At 34.6% G+C, this 26996-nt stretch overlaps 1 protein-coding gene across 10 annotated transcripts; it reads right to left on the reverse strand.

The window, feature by feature from the left end:
* Positions 1-200: 200 nt before the first annotated feature.
* LOC139152468 (uncharacterized) lies at positions 201-26470 on the reverse strand. 10 transcript variants are annotated; one of them, XM_070725598.1, is made up of 17 exons: positions 26317-26466; positions 22188-22243; positions 21970-22034; positions 21334-21418; positions 18539-18735; positions 17174-17275; positions 16121-16258; positions 12994-13089; positions 10816-11046; positions 9818-9966; positions 9232-9330; positions 7623-7686; positions 6506-6593; positions 5713-5840; positions 5105-5152; positions 4189-4382; positions 201-2662 (listed from the first exon to the last, which is right to left on the reverse strand). In XM_070725598.1, exons 5-17 carry the CDS (start codon positions 18692-18694, stop codon positions 2506-2508), a joined length of 1650 nt encoding a protein of 549 aa, XP_070581699.1. In that variant the 5' UTR covers positions 18695-18735; positions 21334-21418; positions 21970-22034; positions 22188-22243; positions 26317-26466; the 3' UTR covers positions 201-2505. The 10 variants fall into 10 exon arrangements, with proteins under 10 accessions (XP_070581699.1, XP_070581697.1, XP_070581703.1 ...); XM_070725596.1 differs by lacking the exon at positions 21970-22034; XM_070725602.1 differs by lacking the exon at positions 21334-21418.
* Positions 26471-26996: the final 526 nt, after the last annotated feature.

Consider the following 26996-nt stretch of genomic DNA (forward strand, 5'->3'; position numbering starts at 1 on the left):
GAAATTTTTTTGTGAGATGATAGCACATTGCGAATGCTTGTCATGTAATACCATGGTTTTTAGTCATTTTGAATGTGGTAACAACTCCAAAATTCATCAAACTTAGATGGGTTAAAAGTGTCTTTTGAAGCTTTTGTACTTTACCACTTCATGTCTTGATAGTGTTCAGAGAATACTTATCTTGGAAACATCACAGTTACTTACAGGGTACACAGATGTGATTTATTGATAAAATACAAATTTTCACAAAATGAAATCTTCCACAGACAATACTGAAATTACACAAAAAAATATTGCAAATTGCTTGAGAGTTCCAATATATTCCTGATCTAGAATGTGTATTTTACGAATGAGTTGAACTGAAATCAACAAACTTGAGCCGTGTTCGACAAAGATATTACACAACAATACACAAATAAGAGTTGCAACACTACAAAGTGCAAGTTAATTTACAGAAAGCTGTGCCATTTAACAAAATCCCAGTCGTCCTTCTCAAGCCTGGAAACAAAATTGGCAGTAAAATTGATTTGGAATGTTTTTTTCTCAAATAAATTGCTACAGTTAGACAGAACGAACTAAATTGCATTGATTGGCAGAGATCCTAATTTTGTAAATAAACAAGTTAGTGTATAAAACAGGTAAATTGACTACTCAAACTTTACTGCAAAATTTAGCTATCATTATCCTTTCAACTTTTAAAACTGACAAAACATTATGCTATGAGAAAATGTATCTTTTTAGAAAATCTCTGGAAGTTCTTCAAAACAATAAAAGCTGTACTGATCACCTGTCTTGTTCGGTCGACATCCTGACTACCGTAAAAACCCTATCAACTTCACCATAAAAAATAATTACGTTTTAAATTAGTTGAATTATTAGAAAATTAACAACGCCAATATAATTTTTAGTGGTCGAATTATTAGGGATTTCTACTTTTTTGACAGTTCATAAGTGATATGCTTACCATCTTGAATGATTGAAACATATAAAGGTGACTTTCCTGAAGTCCAGAATGAGACATTCTGTGCTGTAATTGTATTGTTCTGTGTATTTCATCGAAATAAAATGTTCGAAACAGTTTGTCATGACTGGTTGGTCCAATTATTAGTTATTGAGAAAGTACTAATTTCCATCAGTGGGGTAAAATAAATTATGTTTTGGGGAAAAAATAGGGTGGTCGAATTAATAGAGAGGTCAAATTAATAGGCTTTTTACGGTGGTCTATTGAAAACAGAGGATACTCTGGAAGATTTTTACACAAGATAGGAACTAAAAAATATATAAAATAAAAACATATAGCATGGCATCATCTTCACTTCATATTTGAAATCAAGTATGCAGAAAGATATTAACAAATTGAGACTGTTTCATACAATGTGGGAAGTTGAAGCACCCAGTGAATAAATTTAACTGTTTTGACTTGATTTGATATGATTTGATATGATTTATTTCACCTATTTCACGTTTCCATCGACCTGAGAATTTAACGATGACTGGACGTGGCAACGGCTGCATGGCTGTTGTGTTACCTCTTTCCATAGTCGTATTATGGCCGAAAATCAAATAACTTTAATTTTTGCAATTGTAAATCACGTTGGTAAAGTTGAATTGCTCTAACAAAAATGTACAAGTCAAAAGAAAAGCAAAATTTATGTTTTGTTAATATGGTAACAATACGACACATGAAACAGATATACCTTTACCCTTCAAATAAAAATACTGAAATGTAATTAATGAATCACAACGGTTTTTGTAAACCTGTATAAATACTATTCCAGATTAATATTTCCCTTGAAACTTGCTATGCACCTGACAATAAATACAGCCCAATGGTTCAAAGAACTCGGGCCAATTATAAACGCTTATTGCAAATAAGAGTTGATAAAATTAATCGTATTTGGTGAATTCTTATCTCAATAAACTACAGGAATATTCACATTCTGTGAACAGCTTATCTGTACATCATGGAATTATTGAAATTTTGATAAATTACACATGTCCAGCATTTATACATGAGTGAGAAATAAAACTACAGGTTATATACCAGAATATGTACAGATACTGTATATCAACAAAGATGAAAGAATAAAATCTTAAGACATTAATGGCATGAATATCTTTGTAAATCAGATTTGGTTTGCAGTAGGTCCCTTGATATTACACTGAAGCAAAATATTTATGACACTTTCGGAGAATAAAATATATGCAAATGAGTATAAATATGAAAGAGCTGAGAATAAAACTCAAACTCCCGGAATTTTGTTGTACTCTCATTTTTTTCAAGATTGGAGTCACAATTTTTTTGTCTCTGCACCCTGTCTTCCCCATTTTCAAAGTATAAAGGCCCATTTGCACCATTTAAAAACAATTGGGTCATTCTTGTAGTGAAAGGTGATGGGGAGTTAATGAATACTACTGGTGAAACTATCATAATTTATCTCCTGTTGTTTTGATTTTAGAAAAATAAGTTTTATTCTCTCTTTATCTTTCAGTTTTCTTTTGTTTCTATGAGTTGACAGAGTGAACTTCCACAGTTGTGGTATTATCTTGAGTCATCTGGTGTGTTGCTTGCTGGGCGTCCACCTCAATGTTATGTCCAATGATTTTCAACGCCGACACTTTGGCCCGTTTGTAGGCATCAATGCAACCAAATCCCAAACATCTGTCACGATAAAAGCTCAATGTTAACTCAAAAATCAATACTTCTTTTGACACTCAGATGTTAAAAATAAGAAATTGCAGAGATTGCCATGAAACGGAGAACTTTACTCTACCCAAGATACTAACCAATGTAATGGTAATGTGACTTATGTTCCTGAGCTTTTAATTTTTGACTTATTTCTCATTTCCAAAACTTATTTGCACATTACTGGGACAAGAATATTCATTGGGATGCAATCCAAATGAAATCTATTACGTATTTGCACACCAAATACTGAAGCCACATGTGTGGCTGTTTACGAGTTTCTGTAGGAGACATGCATGCGGGTATGCCTACATATACATAAATACATACATAAATACATACATAAATGCATACATAATACATATATACCTACACACATACATAAATACCTACACACATACACATATGCATACATACATACACACATACATACTTATATATTGTCGGCAGACACTTGCGCCATTGTTGCCTGCATGGTTCAAATGTTTGGCTGGTGTGCCTTTAACGCTTGCCCTTGAGCCATTGGCTCTCGGTAGTGGTGACAAGCATATCATACAGCTTTGCCACAGGGGTTACATTAATTTAGTGTTTTAGGCACAGAAGGCACAAGGGCCTGTCAACAGTCAAACAAATGCATATATGATGAATACACTACAATTGCATGATGACATGTTGTATGGCTTTCTATTTGCACATCATGCTTCCTTTGCAAGACCTCTGCCTTTTCAAACAATTTTTTTGGAAAAAAAAACTATTTGTAAGTTGTCTGTGTACTAGGAACGTGTATCATTATATAACCCTCCTGTCACTGAATGTAACACACAATACCTTTGCAGGATAGCATAGAAATTGGCATCATTTTTGTAACCTTGACACTCCCAGCTATAAATGTACAGGTCCAATTACGAAACATTGTGGGATGTTCAGTTCATCCTAATTGAGGTTGAGCAAGAATGAATTGAGGACCATTCTAAAAGTTCCTGTGTAGAAATCTTGACCGGTTTTTCAAAGATCAAAAGTTCTTCAACTATAGTGGAGTCTTCTCACATAGCACTACATCTAGCATCTATATCTAGGAGATGGTAGTTACTGTACTTGTTTTAAAACAAGCTTCTTGCTATATCCAATGCTGAAATCTATTTCTTGCGAAGTCAAACTTTGATATGTAATCATGGACAAATGAGAATAAAAACACTCAGTCTTCACTTAAGTCAGATACATATAATTATAAAGAACTTTTTCTCATGAAACACATCCAAAAATACATCCTAACAGCCAACAATCAACATCTACTGCTAGTTACACAATCACTCTTCCATAAAACATGCACTTGTACAGGACAGGCAAACTAGAAAATTGGACATACTCATAATAAAATTAAATTGCAATCCAAAGTTTATAGGAGTATCATTGTATAAAATTATGTTGTACAATCACCATCTATGAATAGACCATCCTTCTGGGTGAACACACCCAATAGATCAAGAGTACGCAGCACTTACCGTAAGCATACATACTCTATCATGAGACAGGCTCCAATGCTGAGGACATGCAGCGTTGAATATGGAACAGTTGCACAGACAAAATAAACACCAATGGGCGTTCCTAACATCACAGTTATGATGACACCGGTCCGCACCAAACTTCTTGTGCTAAAACCTTTAGACAGGGCAAACTTGCCTTCTTTAACTTTGTACTAGGACAGACAGAAAATAAATGAAAAATTTACACATATCAATATTCATAAATAATAGAACGACTGTCACAGTTTCCAGTCATTTGAGTTACAATAGCATAAGGACAGTAAGGTATGTAGGTAGATATATAGTTTGATGGACAGATAGATCAATCAATAGATAGATAAATGAATTGGCAGATGATATAAATAAGGTGGGTGGACAGATTTTAATAATGATAATTTTGTCATTAATATTGATGGATTGATTTTCAGTGTGATGAGTTTCTATTTAATATAGTAAAAACAGTATTTATTTTATTGGGGTAAAATTTGCTAGCAGAGTAATGATGAAAGACTTTACTTTATCCATCCTACTGGCATTATTTGCTTTATATGTTTTCTTTTATTTTCTGATCTTCTTTCTTGCTATAAACTTCCAAACACTGACTTTGGGTGACCTTGGTATGATTTCACTGGAGGAGCTAGACTCTCTCACAGCCCCTTCATTTGCTACGCAGTTATGCGCCCTCAACGGTCTTTCTAACAAGCGACGCTAACCGAGCCAGTCGTGCTGTTCGCCGGCTCGCTGAGCCGAGCTTCCCTTTGCTCGGCTCAACTGCTGAGGGCGCTAGTATGGTCAAAGGCGTAGCCGGCGAGGGGATGTGAGAGAGTCTATGGAGGAGCATGTCGACCTATCACTATAATTTTAAAATGTTAGAAAGAATCAGATTTCTGCTCACCTTTTCTTTACACACTTTGCATTGCATGTTTTCAGGGTTATCGATTGACTGTTGGTAAAAGTGAAGAAGTATACTTTTTCATCATCAAAGTAACAGCGCCCTCTATTGTCTGTTCCTTCAAAGTTTGGACAACATACTACTAATTGTACATCCCATTAATGATTCACTCGATTGTCATATCTCTATTGACTGATAGATTTATCTACTGAATAAGACAAATCCAATCAAAAATGTTAAATGCTACTATTTACTGGCACAACAGTTTATCATAAAATCCAACAAGATGTCCAAAACGAAAAAATGGTGAAATTTAAACTCTGTGAAAATAAATGCTTTACAACATTTTTAATAAATAACCTCAACTGTCATAATACAATCATATTATAACATCTGTTGTCTAAATGCAAATGAAGCCTAAAATTAAGAATTTTTTTAACAAAACACTCAACATGGTATGGCCTTTGTACTCACAAACTGATTTTTGGTTTGAAATTATCAAAATTAGATGTGAGACAAGTGATAAGTGAATGACTATTTGTGCCTAATGCATAATATTGGTGTTTTTCGGTACATGACTGCTTTCTGGTTAAACCTGACCTTTGACCTACCTCAATGAGCCATTTTTGTAGGCAGTCATGATGGACAGTGGCCACGTCACCTTTGCAACTACAAGGCTGTATGAGTTTACCTGCATCGATGCGTTCTGGATCATAGCATATCCAACAGTCGTATCTCCCTGGATTTTGAAACAGCAGAACATTAATTATTTCCCTGATACAAATACTTCACTTTTTGCAATTTTTCAGAAATGATGCATGAATTTAACGAAAGCACAATTGCTTGACATACTTCACTTAACCCTTTGACAGCTGTAATTTTTCCCAACAAAATTTTAATGCAATATTTTACCAATTTTTGTGAACTTTTCTGTAAGTTTTATCATAATTTTGGACCAAATGGATATCACATTTTATCAGCTCCAGATTTTAATCAAAATTTTGGCAAAAATCAGCAAAAATTGACTGTGATATATTTTATAAAGGTGACAAAAATAGACTTTGGTGCTCAAAGGGTTAATCACTGTCGGGTTAGAACGAGAAAACTTACAATGACACATTGTAATAAGTCTTGGTTTCTTGGTGACATGTGATCAAATTTCCATGACAACACTGCCCTTTGAAAAACAAGGCTTATAAATGGAGAAAATGAACAAAAGATTTTAAAGCAAAATGTGTCAGTGGAAGGATCTCTCAGACAATACTTCATCAGAAAGCTAATTACTAAGACTGGAATTCCACTAAAATGTCAAAAGAATATAGTTAGTGATATCATCAAAAACTGAACTTCATATCAACTGGGACTTTTTTCATTTCCAGATACCACTGTGAATCTTAACCTTACCTGCTACTGGCTCCTCGGAGGTTGTGGTTGCATCGTAAGACCGTTGTCTTCTTTGAGTCAAACCTGAATCTTCTGAAGCTGAAGTGGACTGAGGAGAAAAGAGTCACAGTTTTCAATGTCAGCAAACATTTCTTTTAATATTTGAGTTTCACTGTAACTCTATGACAAGTTGTAAGCAAAACATCAGATGACCGTGATGGTTAAAACATTATTAAGGTAGAACGCACCTCGGGGACAGACTTTTGGACTCTCAAACTTTTACAATTCTCTTCTGATATACCACATGTGGGGGTTCATTTTAAAGCTCTTGGTGAAATAAAACTTTTCTCTGGCTTAGTTTTTCGAAATTCGAAAAAAATTATTTTTCTCCATAGAGTTAACACAGGGATGGCGGCCATTTTGAATTTCTAATATCGGTAAATCTTGGGTAATTTGTTTCTCTAGTACCAAAATTTGCACGGTGACCCCCTATTTTTATTCTTTATATTGAAAGAGAATGATTGAAAGATTCCTTGAGGAATAAGAGCAAAAGTTTAAGTCTTTCACTTTCGAGGTGCATACTACCTTAATGAATGATAATATAAAATATGGCTGCAGAGCAGCAATAACCAAATTTCAAGACATCATACGAGCCTATTTGAGATTATGGTTCACCAGGGGCATATAAACACTCTGCTAGTACAAAATGAAGGCTTAATGTCATTCAAAGTCATTCCAAAATTTCAAAAAATATCGTTGCCCCATTTCGGTGAATATCTAACAAAAACAAAACCTTCAACTCTATTTGACAACTGTTTCAAAATCCTAATTATCTAGGATTCTTTTATTGTTTGCTGTCGTAGATTTTTTTCATCCCTCCTATCAGAGTGTGCATGGTAAAACTGCACATTTTCCATTCATTTCCAAAGGCTTGTAAGTTTTCGGAATATGTTTGATTTGAATTTTGATCACATGTTTCCAACTGATCAGAGGATATCTGTTTATAGGAGAATAATTGTACTTTGATTCAATGACAAAGTTTGATATAATTAGGCAAATAATAATTTTTTTTCAATCATGGTCAGCAACATTAAGAATGAGAAGTATACAGAAAAGGTACTTGAAAAGCTGTACTCACAATATCTACGTCTGAATCACTCCTGAATAACCTCTTTGGGTTCAGCAGCCATAATCTCTCGGGTCTGAAGAAAACATCAAGAAAGATTTCAAGAGTCAATTGTCAGCTATTAAACATCAACACTATAAATCATTCATGGTGTAATTCTTATTGTATGTGGCAAAAAGATGTGTATTTAACTGACTGTTGTATTGCATTGGAGTAGATGTATATAGTTTATAGCTTAGAAAGATAATAAGGAACTATTTCTCCATATTTTTGGTATAAATTGTTAAAGACAGAATTTGTTTATTGGTAAACGTACTGAAGCTGGTCAAGTGGATGACGTTTTTGGAAAGGTCACAGGTCAAATAAACCTCCTCCAAGCTGCTTTAGCTATCTGCTCTCAGTGATATGGACTACCATAAAATCTGCATTTGACTGTGTTGTCATGGCAACCACTTCTTAAATTTTTTTTGGGGTGGGAGAGAGTGATACAATTGACAGGTATATTGGGTGTTTAATGTTTTAATTGTTTTCTGTTGACATCTCAGAACAGGACTACAACATTCCAGTTTGGTGAGATCACATGCATGTCATTCCCTGAAATGAACTGTCTAGCAAACAAGGTGGGCCTGACTCACGAACACGTGTATATCAGTATAGCAATAAATGGCTTGGAGTACGTCATGCACATGTGTTCCATGCACTGGACATCATACATTACTCGATCTGCATTACCATACAGACACTATGACTCAGGTGTATCAGAAAGAACTCCTGTATGTTTGATTTTGTTAATGATCACATGATCATCCGATCAATTAGGAAACTCGTATCTTCAATAATTACCATGATTTGCAAAAGGAATCCTCGTAAATGGTGACTTATTAAGCCATGGCCAGTGCTGCGAGAGTGTGTTAGCAGAACTAAATGTCTAACCTATATACGGAGACATTGTCGACACAGATCTTAAAACAAACAGTTGCAATAAATGGTTGATTATTCTGTTATATCTTCTCCTTTAATTAAGAAGAAACCTATCACACCCATTGACCACAACTTGTGTGATGGTAATCACTGAGCTGTAATATTACCCGATGATTTATCATAATTTTGACCGCTTTTGTTGAAATTTCTGATAAAAATTGATGAGACCCTGATCAATTATTATATCTCTTGATCATATCAAACAATTTAATTAGAAATGGAATTCTAATCATTTGTATAAACTGACAGCAAACAGCAAATAACACGTATGTATTTGGGAAGTGTGTAATATTTAACATTTATTCTGGCATGGTCAACAACCCTCTATTGTAAATAAAAGTCATATATAAAATCATAAAAGGTTTCCGGTATAATTTAACGATGATGTCCCATTCAATATGGAACAAGAAATTTTAACCAAAATTTTATCAATCTATTTGAATTACGCACTATCAAAACATCATCATAGAAGAAAAATATTCACACAGAGATTATTGTTAATCAAAATCACCATGAGTATTTATACTGCCTACTGTAACAAGACTGCCTCAGGAAGAAGACAGTTCTTGGAACACTAGAACTTTCCAAATTAAAGTTATGAAATGTTTTAGAAAAGGTTTAGATATAGAAACAATCGCACCTTTCCCAATTCCATAAAACACAAGGAAACCACAGCACCAATCCAATCTCAACAGTCCGGAATACAACATTGTAAAAATTCCAGCTGAAAATAGGAACTCTGGAAGAAAAGAGAAACTCGGAGTTAAGTTTATAACATTTGTTGTTGAATGAAATATTACAGAGAACCTAAGGTAGAGCCATATAAGTATGACAGATGACAGAATATACCCAATGTGTACCCTTGACATACATTAGGGTGACAATTTTTTATTTTTGTGTTTCTCATCTCCCGACCGACCGTAAATTTCAGCTCCGACATGAAAATAAAAAACATTTTTATATGCGCCGCCTCTGAGTTGATCATCCTAGCAACAGCACCACCATCATCAAATTGTGAGATTGCAGCGACTCAGACTGAAAGGACAGAGAGCACAGAACACTGAAGTGAAAGACAAGAAATTGCAGTGACTGAATGGACAGAACATTGAACTGAAACAAATACAGACTTTTTTTTTGGTGCTTGTTTTTTTTTATTTCGACTGCCCGCCCTGCCCGAGTATTCCTCTGGAGATGAGAAACAAAAAAAATAAAAGGGTCACCCTTACCTGTCTTTCCAGAGGGCGCTAGTGGCATTGAGAATCAGGAAAAATGCTGCCGTAATTTGAAGGATTGCTTGGGAGACAAGACCAAGTCTGGACTGATGTAGCTGAGTCAGGTTGAAAGATGAAGATGCTGTGGTAAAGGCACCTCTAACCTGTTGAAATATATAGATATCATCATGAACGAAAATATCGTCACTCTCGAGATCAAAAGTCTGATGAAAGCAACAGAATACTGAAAGAGGCTGCAAGATTCTCTGACAAATATGCAGTGTGCTAGGTCCAATTGCTAAGCTGTTGTATGATCAAACATTATCTTAGAGGGTATGATTGTATTTATTTACCTAGCAAGGCTACCTTAGACAAGCCCTGATTTCTACCATGAGAAGGATATGATCTAGCATTCGTTTATAATAACAGTGCGTACAAGTTTTGTCGGCGGAATACAAATTTCCCTGCAAGCCTCCTAATGATGGAAAATCAAAATGCAGAATAGTTTGCCAAAATGTAGGGAAGAACTCAGCACTTTCAAGTGCTTGGAAAATGGCATTATGCTGTTTAGTAGCACGAACACTGAGTTTATCTCTCTGAGATCATGATTTTAATGATAGGAATGGATCATATTACAGACCTTCCAATACTACTGGAAGTGACACTAAGTTACTAGACTTGTCTGTGAAATATCATCAGATGGTGTTTGTGTATTTGCAGTTTGTTTTGTCTTGCCATCTTTGAATGTATTACCAGTTTATCTCATTTTAACCTTTTCATCCCCGATTGCCTATTTAAACAGGCCCAGAGTCGTCATAGCAAACCATGGCTTTGGGCAATACCATGGTGAAAGGGTAAAAGCCATAAAATGGTACAGGCCTATTGGTGTATATATAGGTTATATTGATCTAAAGGGAACAGGGGTTGAAAATTAAAAATTTACACCATGTGAATTCCAGCTATAGCGATTGGTAGCTAGCTATACCCTTGGGATAAAATAGCCAATGACCCACCTTAAAATAGACTTCAACTCCATAGACAAGGAACAAGACCACAAGTACGATCATCAAGAAAGCATAAACTGTTATGAAGACATCATTCAGGTAATTTTTTCTGTCACTGAAATGCAGCAGAATGAACTGTAAACCCAGAACCACATACAAGCACACGTTGAAGATGATGAAGAAAATAAACGATTTGCTGAGAAACCCTGGCGAGTTGGAATCTTTTTCCAGATGAAATGCCTGAAAAATAATACATGGAACAGAATATGATTTATCTCCTCAAGTATCATACTGAGATGTATATGCAGCATTTTTGTAGCATTCTGACCTCTACCATTATCATACAATGAACATTCAAGAGTATTGTCATTTCAATATACTGATGTCTGCGATACAAATCTGTCTTTATAACTACACTAAGCTTTTGAATGACTCAGGTTTTGTTAGTCTTGATTATTTGAAAGCGCACACATCACTACTATCAAGTTACCTTTCCTGTGACCATGACCCGGCAAACATGAAAGAAAGTTAGTGAAAGTCACTAATATCCAACAATGAGGCAACAATCTATCAGCATTTCTCAAATTTCTTAACTTTGAGAACAGCGTCACATTTTCTGTACAACGGTTCAATATATACAAGTATCTATCTGGCTTAGTTTCATAAACATTTGTCTTTGCATTTTAACACTTCTATAATTTTTTTCAGGTTGCATTCTGCTAGAACACTTACCATGCACAGGAGAATAAGCTCTTGTGTTGTGACTACCAAAGGATACTCTACTGTTTTTTGTGAATTAGAGAACTTGAATAAAATTTCAAAACTACAAACTACAGAAATATTGTTGTGTCCCGGGATTAGAATGTATTGATACACTTAAGGGGAACATCAGTTAAATGACACGGGAACCATGGCAACATTCACAAGCTTCCCCATCCTTGACATGAACACTGCAACTTGGCTTGGGTCGCTTGTTTGTCCCAAAAGTAAAATTTGTCCAACTCTCATATCCACAACATTGGACAACTCATAGACCATGGATCACTCCACTGTCTAGGGACAATTTTTGAGTTGAAAGAACATGTACCATAGCAACATATGGGGACCAGGACTTGCCTGTTAGTGACTAAACTAACTACACAATTTGCCTGTAACATTTTTGTATCACCACAGGACACAGGACACATGATAGATCATCTGTTTGCAGAGAGTACCAGTATTTGACTGAGTACCACGAACTGGGCAAGGCACTTCCATATGACCTTTGACCATATATTAAACATCACTGTGAAAATTATTGATGAGACTGATTTACAACATTCAGTTTATCATTTCTGACTGTCATAAATTTTGTTTGTGATATGTGCGCAGTCTTTTTTAGTCTAATGAAAGCTTTTTACCGGATAAATTCTGTCAAGAAGAGAAAACAATAAAACGTGAACACTATTTACATAGCTTGTCGAGCAAAATTTTTGGAAGAAGTTGTCAAAAAAACTGAGCAATTTGGAGATTGCAAGCTATGAAGCTTAATCAAATGCTTGGGGTGGGGGTTTAAAAAGATAACTAGAGTTTTTCTCAGGGTAGAACACCCTACACAACAGACACTTGTAAACTTTTTCCCAAACTTTCCTAACAGAAACTTTAAACAATTCTTTCAAAATCACAAAAATCGGAGGTCCTTTACAAAAATGTTGGTGCTGGCACAACAAATCACCTAAAATTTGCCGATACTTAAAATTCAAAATGACCTCCACTCCAATTGTCAACCCTGTGGGGAGATTTCAATATTTGATTTTCACAAAAAATAGGCGGTGAAAACTTCATTTACTTCACGTTTCGAAATGAAACAATCAAGCAGCATACCGGAAACGTATTGTAAACATTTTTAAGAGTCCGAATAGTTCTGCAGAAGGTGCAGATTTCAGATTCAACCCGTTTGTGAAATGGAATTCAGATAAGGGACTTGTTTCAAATTTGATGAAAAACTGAAATACATGTCCCTCTATCTATGCCACCAAAGTCTAAAATCAGCAATACCTTCGCCTTATCTCACTGCCAGGTGACTTATTTACTGAAATAAAACGTAACATGTCAACAACTAAATCCCTTTTTGACAATTTGTATTTGTAGAAAACCATTTTTACTGAAAAACATGTGAACTATACTTGTTATACTTGGAAATCTTACCTCAGCCCAAAAGCAGACAATGAGAGAAAGTGCTGTAATAAGTACTGGATAGTACGCTGTCTGTAAGCTGGTTGCCCAGTGATCATCTATATATTCCTGAAAGAAACAATGAATGATAACGGTGAGATTAAAATTCATTTTTCAATTCTTTTACTCGTGTTAACAAATATTAATTTTTTTTTATTTTTATAATTGCATGGTAATTCTGCTGACATACACAATTGCAATTTTGGTATCTTAAGCGTAGATGGGCTCACTTACCTATCATTTTAACTCTAAACAGTTCATAATTACCTGACTGAATTTAGTAGAAAGTGAGCCTGACTTTACATGAACTTGCCAAATTACCTGCCACAAGTTCCACATGATTTTATTAGCCATCAATTCCATGCCATTTCATAGCCTGAATATTGTTTATTTTTGAAATTGCACTTGTAGCTGTAAGTAATTTTGAACTTGAATTTCTAATATTTTTTGGATGACACACTCATGAAAAGGGACTTACAGAAAATTTAAGTTGATAAGAACGGGATCATGAACAGAAAAAAACATCATAAATGTAAACATGTGCATCAGATAGTATATATGGAGGGTGTGTCCACATAGCTGACATTTTCTCAAAGATAGGACGGTTGATGAGCAGCACTTCACTGTATCACTGGCCAATGGAATTACAGATTGTTAATTACCAGTTTTGGGGGAGCAACTCAAGGAAATCAGGTCCACATAAAGAAAATGAGGGTGACCCCTCAGAAGTTTTCATCAACAATTAAATCATTACACGGCATTCTAACAAACAGTTCACCTCCTTGACACAAAAGATACTTGATCCATACAAATATTTGTACAAAAATACCGGCAAGTGTAGCTGCTTTAAGCTGTATGCTAATACAGTTGCTTCTGAAAATACATGGTACTGCCTGACTACGCCAAACAATAAATATTTACTGAAAATGCCTGTCTGGAGATGTATAGAGAAAAAAGTTCACAAAAGTTCACTTGGACAAGTTTTTCTCTTTACTCAAATTCAACTCCTGGGCAATCAGTTATCTGTTTTACCAATTCTGAGAATTATTGACTTTTGAACTCAATAAGAATTTTGGTTCAAAATAATATTGAATTGGGAATTGTATTTATCAGAGTATTCTTTCACCCCTGAACTACCTTGAATAATAAATATGCAGTGCCATTATCAATTAAGGCACACATTAATTGCTAGATAATTCCAATGATTAATATCCCATACATGTTCACAGTATGCTTGGTACAGTAATTTTACTTCCTTGAAGTAGTCAAAAGGTTAAACTGCACAGTTTCGCAGTTCAATTCAAAACTTTGAAGATTTTCATGAACTCGAAAGCTGTACGTTGCAATTTATTGCAGTTTAAGATGACACAGTGACTTCTGCCTGAACTCATGTTTACCCCGTCAAAGGTTGGAATTGATCATGTGTCCTTGCAAGGGTTCAAGAAATTTAAATATATGGGACGAGGTAAACAACAAATTTGGGTCTCTAATTGCAGATAGTTTGTTGACCCTCCAATAGTGCTGGTCAATTGTCGGCTAGGTTTGTAACCAGCAAAGACCATGATGAGTGCAGGAACTTTTGTTTTACTGATTTCTCTGAAAGTTGCAAAAAGTGGGAGGCATAAAATTTAGGAATGAAGATTTGACTTGGTTATTTAGAACTTAGAATAAACTTTGTTGTGAGATTTACGATATTTTGAAAAACTTTTTATTACTTTTACTGAGCTCTGATTGGATTAGCAATGACCACTACACGGTACCATAAGTTGTGACCACAGCAAAGAGGGATCGCCAAAGAAATGTCAGAATTTGCAGAAAAACATTTCATCTTTGCCAGGCATTATAAATGAGATTGACTGGGGGTAAATCAGAATGATCACCTCAAGTATCGTATCCATGTTCTGTGCATGCACCCACTGTTCTATCCTATGACACAACTGCCAATTTCACCAATTTTCTCAGATATAATGATGCATATGCATGTATTTTTTCACTTTGAAGCTGTTTATCAGAGACTGAACTACAGAGCAACAAAAAAGTTTCAGTCTCTGCTATTGGACATAATATTCAGATCATTTTCACTGGCATGAGACTGAAAAATACATGTGTATCCAGGCATTGGCAAACAGTATCAACAGTTCTACATCTACCCTGAAAATGGATACAGGAGGGAGGGTTCCAAAGAGGTCAACAAACTTTTTCTGCAGTTAATAATTATCATATGTATGCAAATTATTAAAAATTAGTGAACTCAAAAAAAGGATAAACACAGGGTTAGCAAACTTTCAGATATTTCCTAAAACTAAAGGCTATGGGCACAAAAGTTTGTTGACCTTATGAATTCCAATTTAAGGACAGTTGTCTTTCTGTGATTGGACAACTTCTAGTCACATGTCACATGTCATGTGGGTAAAAATATTTCGTTCGGAGACAATTGTTTTTTACTTTTGCGCAAAAATTTGGTATCTGTTCAAATCAACATGAAAGTTATGCAAATCTAATCACACAAAAGTCACGTGCAGTTCTTTGCACTTTACAGAGTCAAAATATTTGCTGAAACGATCAATTTTTGTTTTAATATGAGATGTTATTTTATTCTGCCAACTAACAACTACTTGGTCAGTGGTTGTATGATGTCTGTATTTGGTAAGTTTGTAGATGAAATAAAGAAGTACTTCAACAATACAGTGTCTGATTTGTGCAAGATACCTTATTCTGACTATACAGAAGTTGCTTTTGGTGAAGTTTGACAATGTTATAAGAGAATCAAATGCCTGATATAAATAAGAAATCATACGATGGAAGTTTGACTGAGATATAATAAGTGTATTAGTACATAGGTAATTTTAGATTGGAATGACCATACACCTGTTATATCTCATGGAATCCTTCAAAAATATTATCTAAAAGTTATGGAGAAACTTGGCACTGAAAATATTCAATTTCTTCATGAAAACTACCAACTTGAAATCAATTTTGTACCTCACATATTGGTAAACTGCACAGAATATTGCAACTTCATGAAAAATTTTATACGATGCTTCTATTGTCTTTTTGTAGTTTCATGATTATATCAATAAAATCGTTATTTCAAAATTACCTGTAAAGAAAAGTATAGTCCTCTTGAAAATGTTGCGATTATAATAACAACATAAAGAAGTTTTTGAGTTGTCACCCGGCATGCTTTTAGCAATGATGGTTTGTCCATCTTGGAAAATTCTGATTTTACACACAGTACCTGTTGATAGAAATTAAATGGAGAAAATATAGAAGTGTAGAGGACTGTTGCAAAGTACAACAAGAAATAGGGTAAACTATGCTATAATGAAACAGGATATTAAGATTTGCTTTGCTACTTTCCAATAGTTATGGCTGCTTTCCCGAATCAACTATTTTATAATATGATATACATGCACAAAGAACCGACAGTTCGGTCTGGGAAAATATATGCAAAAAATGCACAAAATTGAGTCCAGTCTATGACTTGTGAGATTATAGAATATGATCATTTTCTTAAACTTGTGCGTTAACATTTTTGATTCAAAAGGATTTGGAGAAACAATTACATTTCAGTGTCACAGGAAAGTGCAGCACAACACGGAAATCATTAACAATACTTAACTTAAGTTTGACCTGAAATCAGTGCACTGCTTAAATGCGGGCAACATTCACATATGTGCGAAGAACGTTAAAACTGACCAAAATACCATAAAAATCTCAAATTCAGAAACTATCACAGGATTAATAACACTTACCAACTGTACCAGACTTATCACACAAAGTAAGAAAAATAATTACACTTACCAACTGTACCAGACTTATCACACAAAGTAAGAAAAATAATCACACTTACCAACTGTACCAGACTTATCACACAAAGTAAGAAAAATAATCACACTTACCAACTGTACCAGATTTAATATCACACAAAGTAAGAAAAATAATCACACTTACCAACTGTACCAGACTTATCACACAAAGTAAGAAAAATAATCACACTTACCAACTGTACCAGACTTATCACACAAAGTAAGAAAAATAATCACACTTACCAACTGTACCAGATTTAATATCACACAAAGTAAGAAAAATAATCACACTTACCAACTGTACCAGACTTATCACACAAAGTAAGAAAAATAATCACACTTACCAACTGTACCAGACTTATCACACAAAGTAAGAAAAATATACATCCAAAAGCTACATGGTACGGTAGATTGCTCTCGGTGCAGTCACCGCCGGAATATTGCACCTATGTAAAAAAACAAACATGCATCAAGTTTATAGTTTCATAAAAGAAGGAATATTGCCTTTGATGTCATTTGCGTGTGTTCTCTGTGATCACTATTGTCTTGTCTACAAGCAACATCATACTGTCTACTTGAAACCTTTGCAACAAGGTGACTGTCATGTCACAAGTATATGTACAGTAAGTAAGACTGTTAGAATTTTTTCCGTTAATGCATCATGATTGTTAGAGTGTATGGTGTTGAGTTTACCAATATTGAACCAGAAATCCTTGAATGATTTTCAGCTTTGGAAAATGGCTTAACTCAAACATGGAACAAACAAAAAGATTCACGTAAAATGGCTAATTGATCTTGAAACGGCACTAGTAACAATTGCTAAGCACACAGAGTTGTGATGTGAAATGGAAATCTACAATTTATCTCACAGAAACACAACTTTTTACGATGAAGAATGCAGCAAAATTTAATAATGCCAATCAGAAAAACAAGGTGATTTTATGATACACAAATGATACATAAAATCTGTACTCTGTTTCATTAACAAACATTATTTTTTTCTTCAAAGTCTATAGTATCAGTGTACAGCTGATTTGTTAACGAACCAAAAAAATTCTTCAATACACTAAAAGAGACATTTAGCAATTTTCAAAATCTTTGGTAATGATAGATATTTGGCAACTGACACTGAGCTATATTAATAGAAACTAACATACAATATTCTTATGAAGCGGTAAATAAATAGCTACAGCAAGGTCAACACATGACATTTTTCACGTCAGCAGAATTCATAAATTTATCCAAGATTACTATTTATGGGAATTTCCTGGCAGTTTGTCTTCAGCTATTTCCTGGCACTAATGACTCATTCTACTTTTTCCACTCAAAGAGGCAATATTTGAAACTCTTCATGATCTATGAACCTGACATCATAAAGAACACACAGCAAACATCTAACAAAATATCAAACTCAGTTAGAATTGATGGTGTTGGGATTCAGCAGCTCTTATGAAAATCTAGTGTGAAGGAATAGAAAGTCAAATTGTTGTGTATAATGAGTATAAAACCAACATGGGATTTAATTCTTTCCTGTGTAAAATTATACAGTGACAATCAGGGTTTATGAGCCTATTATCAAAATGGCAGATTCGACAATTAAAACAAATGATTCTAGCAGCTGATTTAGAACGAAATGAATTCAGAAATAATTGGGTGATGTCTGGTCATCAACTTGATAGTACATATTTCTACAGGGTTGGATCACTTACTTCACAAATACACAGTCCTTCCTCGCACACACCACGTCCTGAACAGTTGTACGGACACAGGTCCATGACTGATGGGCCTTCAAACAATGTCACCAACGTAGACAGCGTAGTTCTAATCCTGTTCAACGTTCCCATACTCACATGCGTTACTTCCATACCTGATGTCTGCCACTCTCATCCTATACTAATTCTATTTCCTACAATAAGAAACAGAAAGAACACAAACATAAAATTCTAAAATCCAAGCGAAAACTTTCCAAACAAATATCTTTTATTAGTTGCGCACAAATCCTGTCTGGTGAACTAGGGTCTGCGATTGAACAGTATGCTGTCAAGCAGTGCTTCTGAAATAAATGAATATTACAGATCTGTACAAATCTATTCCATTGCAAATTATTTAGAAAAGCAAATGACATTTGGAAATGGCTATCAAGCAAGCAGAAATTTTGGATGGAAATGGTAAAACTACAGAACACAAACTGCTAAGGAAGAGTACAGACCCTGGACACATAAAAAGATGGCGTTAGCAAAGTGTTGGGCATATCAATGCATACTTATTCAACAAGGTAAAATAATTGCATTGGAAGGCATGACTGCGAAAAACCAGACTAAAGTAACGCATACTTGAACTATTGCATCATTTCCTCCCATACGTCAACATTTTGCATTTAGATTAGATTACTAGTCATGTTTTCTCAACCAAAAATGATGATACGCCATTTTCAAGTCTGAATAAATGATTTTTGTCCGTTTTTTGAGAGGTTCTGATAGAGAAAGATAAAATGAAGAAATCAAGCATATCATTGACACATATCAGAAAGGAAACCATACAATATTATGTATTATCCATGATTTGGATTAGATTTCAGTGTCATAATGAATGAAGATTGTTTGATGGTTGTTAAGACTTAATAAGTATCGATTAATTTACAAATTGTGAGGTGATCAAACAGTTTGAAAGACTTGATATTTTCTTCTCAATGTTGGTGTTAACCCATAAAAACCCTTTTTTAAAAGCCCTATTCTAAAATTTGAAATAGTTAAAACATGTTTGATTAATGGCTATGGTCAAACCTCTTACTAGAAACACGCAAAAATTGACATTTTGTTCTGAATTTGTGCACAGCATCTGGCAACAGCAAATTTTGAGTGTTTTTAGCTTTTAAGTTTTACTAAAAATGGTTGACAGCATTATGTGAAAAATCCTGACTACTTGTTGACTTTCAAAACAACATGAATTGACGATTCAAATCCCCTTTGTACACATATGTCAACAGTAACGCTCATTTGCTGACAATACTGATTTAAAACTAAACATTTTGCATCACTGGTGTCGATAATTTTTGGCTTAGCTTTTTTCCCCACCTTTTAACAAGCCTTGAATTTGCAAAATTAGCTCAACCGAACGTGATGCCACATCACGAATATAAACAATTTGAACTGTATTCTTAGTTGAATGTTACAAATACACACCGGCCTACCCCTGTATTTGCCTCTGTACAAACATACCTTCATTTCCCATGTAACTTTTTTACTGAAAATATTTATAGTCCGAACATGAATATCGTACAGACAGATACATCAATGTTTCCTATTTCATCCAAAAAAAAGAAACGACTATTGAAAATATCTTATTCCAACTTCAAAAATGTAGCTAGTAAAAGTTTCAGAGAAATCTTACCTGTTACGATAAGTAAAAAAACAAATGAAAAAACTTGAGTGTCAGTCAGAAAAAAAAAAACACTTGTACCTGCATTTTACGTAACAGTGTTGGTGGCCCTACCTTGGGGAAATAGATATCTGGTGCTGTCGTCACGTAGTATTAAAACTCTTAGTGAATTTTCAACTAGGTCTGATCTAATCTTCCGCTGCATATAATGTATTTGATAGATCATGATTATAAAATTTTGACAGTCAGCTGACATGAAACGGCTGACCTGATAGGCTGAAATTCTGGTGTGCCCAGCATACTTTGCATATACTCAGCACCGGCTGTATGACAACTGAGCAAGTCTTTTCTTGAAAGTTTACACCCTGTCATTTTATTTTTCTTACACAAACTGTAAGCTTCTGATGATCAATATTAAAGGGAACTGGAAAGCTCTAGACGAATAATTTCACATATGACACTTATATCTTCACATTAAAAATAGACATTATGAAAAAAAAAACGGACAAAAATCACTTATTCAGACTTGAAAAATAGTTTTGCTGATAAACAGTACACTCCCGGAGTTGACAAACATTCCCAGCATAACAGATTTTCGGTCGTTTTCCTGAAAAAATTCACCAAAAATAAATTATATAATTTTCCAAAAATAAATTTTCATTTTCGTGTGAAATTCAGTCCAATCAAGACATAATGAGTGGGTTGTAAATGGATTGAAGCTAAACATTTGTGTCTTATCCAGAAATCTGATTAATTGGGTAAACGTCATTCATTTCTCATATTTTTCACAAACATCAGAATCAATTAATTAGACTTCTTTTGACAATGTTTTGTTTCTGTACTGAACAAGACGTCACTTGGAAATAATGTTTTGAAATCACAAACTGAAAGAAAAAGATTTCGGAATGGGTGGATTTGATGTTGGTCTTGTCACTGTAAAAAGGTGTGCTCGTCATGTGCTTTGAGTCGGAAGAAAAGTTTGTTGACCCCGAGATACTGACCGAATGACCTTGTTATCTCCTTAACATATTAATAACCTATTGCTTCACAATCACTGATTGCCTGGGTTTTTTTGTCACCTCTATTGTAAAGTGTGTCACTAATCAACAAATGACAAAAAACAGACCGTAGAGAGAATAGTTGGTCATTTGCATGTATTAAGTTCTTGATTCCCCAGAAAACTGACTAGATAGGTTCACCTTTCACTTCAACTGCAACAAAAAAAAAAAACTAGAAACTTCATGAGAAAAAAATATCTTGAAAGAGGATATCTGTCGAACTTTTCACCCTCAGAGTGTAAGTTTTGTAAATATTAAACCAAGTCATGTAGTTGATAATGTACATTGAACTTGCGTGTTTTTTGTAATGATATCATTTCAGAGTTTATTTAGTTGCCCAATATTAGATTTTACAAACAGCATGGCTGTACTATCACCAGGTTTTCTCAGCCATGAAGGAAATACAGTCCTTTGTATCTCCCCTTACCTTGGCCTGGCCATTGTTCAGTGACAATTTTCTGCTTGCTGGAAAAAATGTTTGAACATCCTGTGTTTTTATTACCAGTGCCATCATTATTATTGCTAGCATTATTTTTTTTGTCTTTGAAAAAGTAATTGTTTTTCAGGGAAAGTCTTACTGTTTACATCAAAATATTATGTTTTTCTCAATGATGGCACTTTTCTTGAAATTGTGCCAAAGTGTCACTGTAAAGCATGTGATCGTCGCACAAATCAAGGATGAAAGTAAACAAGAGTTACAGTACCGGAGTGTTTGTTTGTCTCTGTGCATACTGCCTGGTGTCAATCACTTCTGAGCAAGGACAAATACCTTTAGCAATTAACAAATCAAAGCATAGTGACCTGGCTGTGACCAACATAGTGGCGCTGTGATACATGTCACGCAACACAGCCAATTTATAATAATTTGAGAAATCAATAATTCATAAATCTTCAGAACTGGTTTTTACCAGTATAACATTACCTTGGCAATTATCCTATGATTGTTCAGAACAACAGGCCTGTTGCATATACTTTTGACTGAAAAGGGGCAAAAAGGATAAACAAAAGTTTTGTCAATGATTGGAATAAACAAATACAGGTCTGGAAACCTTTAAACAAAATACAAATGTAATCGGTCTTCAAAAAGCAGTTCTTTTTTTATCAAAATTCACAAAGAACATTCTCAAAAGTAAAGCACCGCTTTGTAATAAATTTATACAATCTCAATGCAGCAATTCTTAACAGTGGAGATTCCTAAAATTTGAAATTCACAACATAATTGGCTAAATGGTATCTTAAAAGATTTTTTTTCATGAAGAGAAGCTAGAAAATAAACTCCAGAATATGAACTTACTATAAAATAGAGTCACAATCTGAATATATCTAAATAAAATCATGTCTTTTGACCCACAACCCATCAAAGTTGCATTTAAACACATTTATTTCTATGTTGCAGTTTTGACCCTTTTCCTGTCAGACGGTATCACTTCCCCATCAGCCAATTAAGTCAGTAAAAATTGGTATTGAGCCAAAACATGACGTATTTTCACCCACTTGGCTTGGTCTGTTATAGCATCTTTAGTCAAAAAAAAATTAAGTTTACAGTATTTATGTTTTCAACAGCTTTCAAATGTACACTATTATGTTAAAATACACCTTATGGAATATGTTGTGTTTCATAAATTTTAATCATCTTGACCTGATGGTGAAATATGGACTTTGCAGGAAAAGGGATACCAGTAGAACGTGCCTCGGGGACAGATATTCAGATTCAGTCTTTCGTTTACTTTTCTGGTCTACAATTTGTTGGGCATTGTTTTGAAACTCTTGGAGTGAATTAGGTTTTTATGGTCTTGTGTTTGTGAAAATCGAAAATTGAATACCATTAACACAGGGTTGGCCATTTTGAATTTCAAATATCAGTAAATCTAAAGTAATTTGTTTCCATAGTTCCAATACTTGTACAGTAACCCAAATTTGTATTTTTGATTTTGAAAGAGAATGGTTGAAAGTTTGCTTGAGGAAAGTTTGAGCAAAAGTTTAAGTTTTTCAATTCTAAGGTACATGTTACTACCTTAACATCAAGTTTACCCTTTTTTCAAAAGCCATTCTACCTTCTCTATGAAAACTTAGAGAAAACACCAATGAGCCAATATGAGACACACACTATTGCTGTGAACTTTTACTCATCAACACGTGCCTCTTCCTAAGGGGCCCTTCAACTTTTCAGTCTCGACCATAATTCCTTGCACCTTGCCGCCATTTCCATGGGTCAATGACCTATGTTACTATAAGTATTACTCATGATAGTGTGATATCTGAACTTTGCCATGGGCCACATTGACCTTTATTTTAATTGTTACACTATTTTTAAATAAATATATATGTATTAAAATCATTAGTTATAATATATATATATATATCAATAATAAAGTCATATTAACAACTTATCAGTTGTTTGATTTAAAAATGAAGAACTGCAGATGTCATAATATTTATGTTTCAAATTACTGATGAATCTAATCTGCATACCAATTGAGTTCCAATGATTACCATACCTGTCAGTAACAGTATAAATAAAACACTACAAACAATAAATTAAATTAAATTACATATAACATGCTTCCATTACTTTTGAGTCTTAGTTATAAATGTTCTTTGAAGGGACAAACAGGTGTCCAACAAGATTAAACTTGATTTAAAGATGTAAATCAGCATTGATATAAGAGAATTACAAAATCAGTCTGACCTGTGAGATATTTGAAATTTATTTTCATTTACTTTGCTCATTGCTTCATTCCCATTTACATGTACTACACAATTCTGAAGAATTCTGAATGTTATTCTCTTTTTGATGCTGACCATCTAAATTTTACAGCAAGTGATCAGATAAAATGAAAATGAAACACGTTCCATATTAACATACACAAAAAGGACAGTAGATAGAGCAAGTCAGCTTTGAACAAACATGGTAGACTGCCACATCATATCGTTATATCGTTGTAAATGGTACCTGCATGGCACCTGTGTCGCCATAATCTGGCAGTTTGTTCTTTAATTATTCTCTAAGTAAATGCTGGTATTTATTAAGATTACAAACTAGTAATTGGATTGAGATCACACACTGGCAGAAATAAAACAGACACAAATTCCTGTAAGTCATTCTGAAATTCAATATAGCAAAGTTCTTCGTAAATTGTTCACTGTCGTTGAAAGCCTTCAAACAATGCTAATGTTGTTCTCATCTAATCAATTCATTGTCTTTCTTAATTACAAGGCAGAATACTGTCATTACACGTCTTCATTAACATGTGAAAGGCAAAAACCATAGCTTGTGAAAGACAAACCCTCACATACTTATGTGCGCCAGACACTTTACACGCAAAGATCCCAGTGTTCTATGCTGTCGGGTATAACGCACTTGAACTTGACCTCAACTTCCATTTCCATGGTCTGACATGCATGGCTTCTCAACACTTTTACCCCTTCTGACTGTTCAAAGGTCCAACTGCACCATAGAAAACAATTGTACCAACAATGGGTTGTACCAACATTTGGTGGTGACTGGGTACATTTATTATACCGGTAAGTGCATTTTAAGCAGACTTCTGGAATATGAACATTCAGAACAACATGGCTGACCAACATGTCCTTCATAGTACACCTCTTACAGCTGTACTCAATTTGACCGTTGAAAAAAACATGGTTGAACATTACCTTAGTTTATTTGAATTTGATGGTAAATTCATATATCATTGTTTAACTAATTATTTCAGCATATTTTAATTCTGACATACTGAAATATTACAAAAAAATTAATTTAATACAATACAGGAGAGTAATTGTCAGTAACAGATAAAGACATGACAGCAATTAAAATTCAAGAAGTGGTACAGCAACTATCTGCAGCAAGTGCTTCCATTATGTGGCATCTGTGTTTTCTTCTATAATGGCTGGAATGACAACATCAGTTTGTGGCTGTACTGTACTTCTCGAATCACTGAATGTAATTTCCATAGACAGTACACTTGACAAGACTTGAAGGGAAGGAGGACAGCTGTTTGTCCATCAATATATCCATACTGTTCAGAGCAATTTACCAGAACTGACTTAGAACATTTCTGTAGCCTGTCAAATGTGTATGATACTCTAAGAAACATTTTGTTGTTACACTTGATAGTGCATGGTGTGTTCATCAGAAATGTATACTGATATTATGGTGCCCTTCTCCATCAATACAATCACCATGACGCAATTAACTTTAGCAATCAGCATCAGTTCAGTAAGCAGCTATATGCTTAAGTTTAAAATCCATTCTTTAGAATATGTCTTCTCTTTTGAACGAATATTAAACAAAATATGGACAGCAATAAAGCTCTAATTTTGATTTACAAACCAGTATCATGAAAGTGTTGTCTTATACTTAACAAAATATGGGAATTGAAAAAACAAAAGTACATTACATTGCTACTTATTTTCTTATTGTTTCAAAATATGTTTGAGTATTATTTTTTAGGATTAATTATTGGGTGTTCAACGACCAATACGACTATAATATGGAGTTCTTATCGTGATAATATTGTTATGAGAAATTTATGCAGACCGACATCTTGTCCTCAGAGCTGTACCGCAATACTAGTACTAAGGAGCATGATCGGTATTTTCCATTCAAAACAGCAAGCGGCCCGTGTCTCTGATTTCCTCTTTCAGTGTTCGTTCAAACTCGCCGCTCGCTCACCTTTTCTAAGAAATACGGAAATCTCCGCTTTCACCAGCACGAACACCTTTATAAGCTTACTTTCCTTCGAACCAACTATACCGATTCTGTAATATTCGAACAGAGATACTGACAACAAATGAAGGTAAAAGGAGTAAAACCAACAAGGTTGCTGTTTTTTGTCTTCACGATAAACGTTCGTGACTTAATCGGAAGCCTGAACTGCCGGTCTGAGCCATAAGGTACTGAGTAAACTGCAAGAACGCGTCGGCGACGGGTTGTGTGTTTGGCTATGACAGCATAAGGACAACTGTCCGCCTTTGAGCTGTTCATTTGACAGGGCTACCGGCATATCACTCGATATGACAACGTTTAAATTATTACCGTTCCTTACCTGCTGAATCATTGAAACGACTCCATTCGCATTCCTAGGCCACACATCTACATTAATGGACCACACAGCTGAACTAAAGGGAAGTGTTTACAACAGCTGAGAACGTACGCTATGAACCTCAACCGTCGTGGCTGTCTGCTGAACACCAATGAATGCCCTCATGAGGGCGCTCAGTTAGTTCACCGTGGTTCAGCACATGGGTTCAATAAACCATGGAGGTAGCTACCTCCATGAATTAACTGAATAGTGATTTTCACTACCTCCATCTCAATTTCAAAGTCAACAACAAACGAACCCCAATGGTGTATGGGGATATGTTAAATACCTGGAAGTCACTTAGACTTACAAGAGTGAATCTACCAACATCAAAACAGAATCTTCTTAGAGAAGTTCTGTGGTATAATGACAATATTAAGAATGAAGGAAGTGTCCTCTTTTATGAAAAATGGTCAAAGAGTGGAATTTTAAGGCTTAAAGACATCTGGAATGATGACAGAAATGACTGGCTTCAACCATGGGAAATAATTGCAAAAATTAGAGGCGGTACAATTAGACAGGTGCAAGAGGAAATCAAGACAGAGTATGAAACACTTCTCAATGCTATTCCAGATTCCTGGAAACAAATCATCTCTTCAAACATCCAAAATGAAGAAAACTATGATATTTTAGACTTAGAGAAT

The sequence above is a fragment of the Ptychodera flava genome, chromosome 16, assembly GCF_041260155.1.
Source record: "Ptychodera flava strain L36383 chromosome 16, AS_Pfla_20210202, whole genome shotgun sequence".
Classification (NCBI taxonomy): Eukaryota; Metazoa; Hemichordata; class Enteropneusta; family Ptychoderidae; genus Ptychodera; species Ptychodera flava.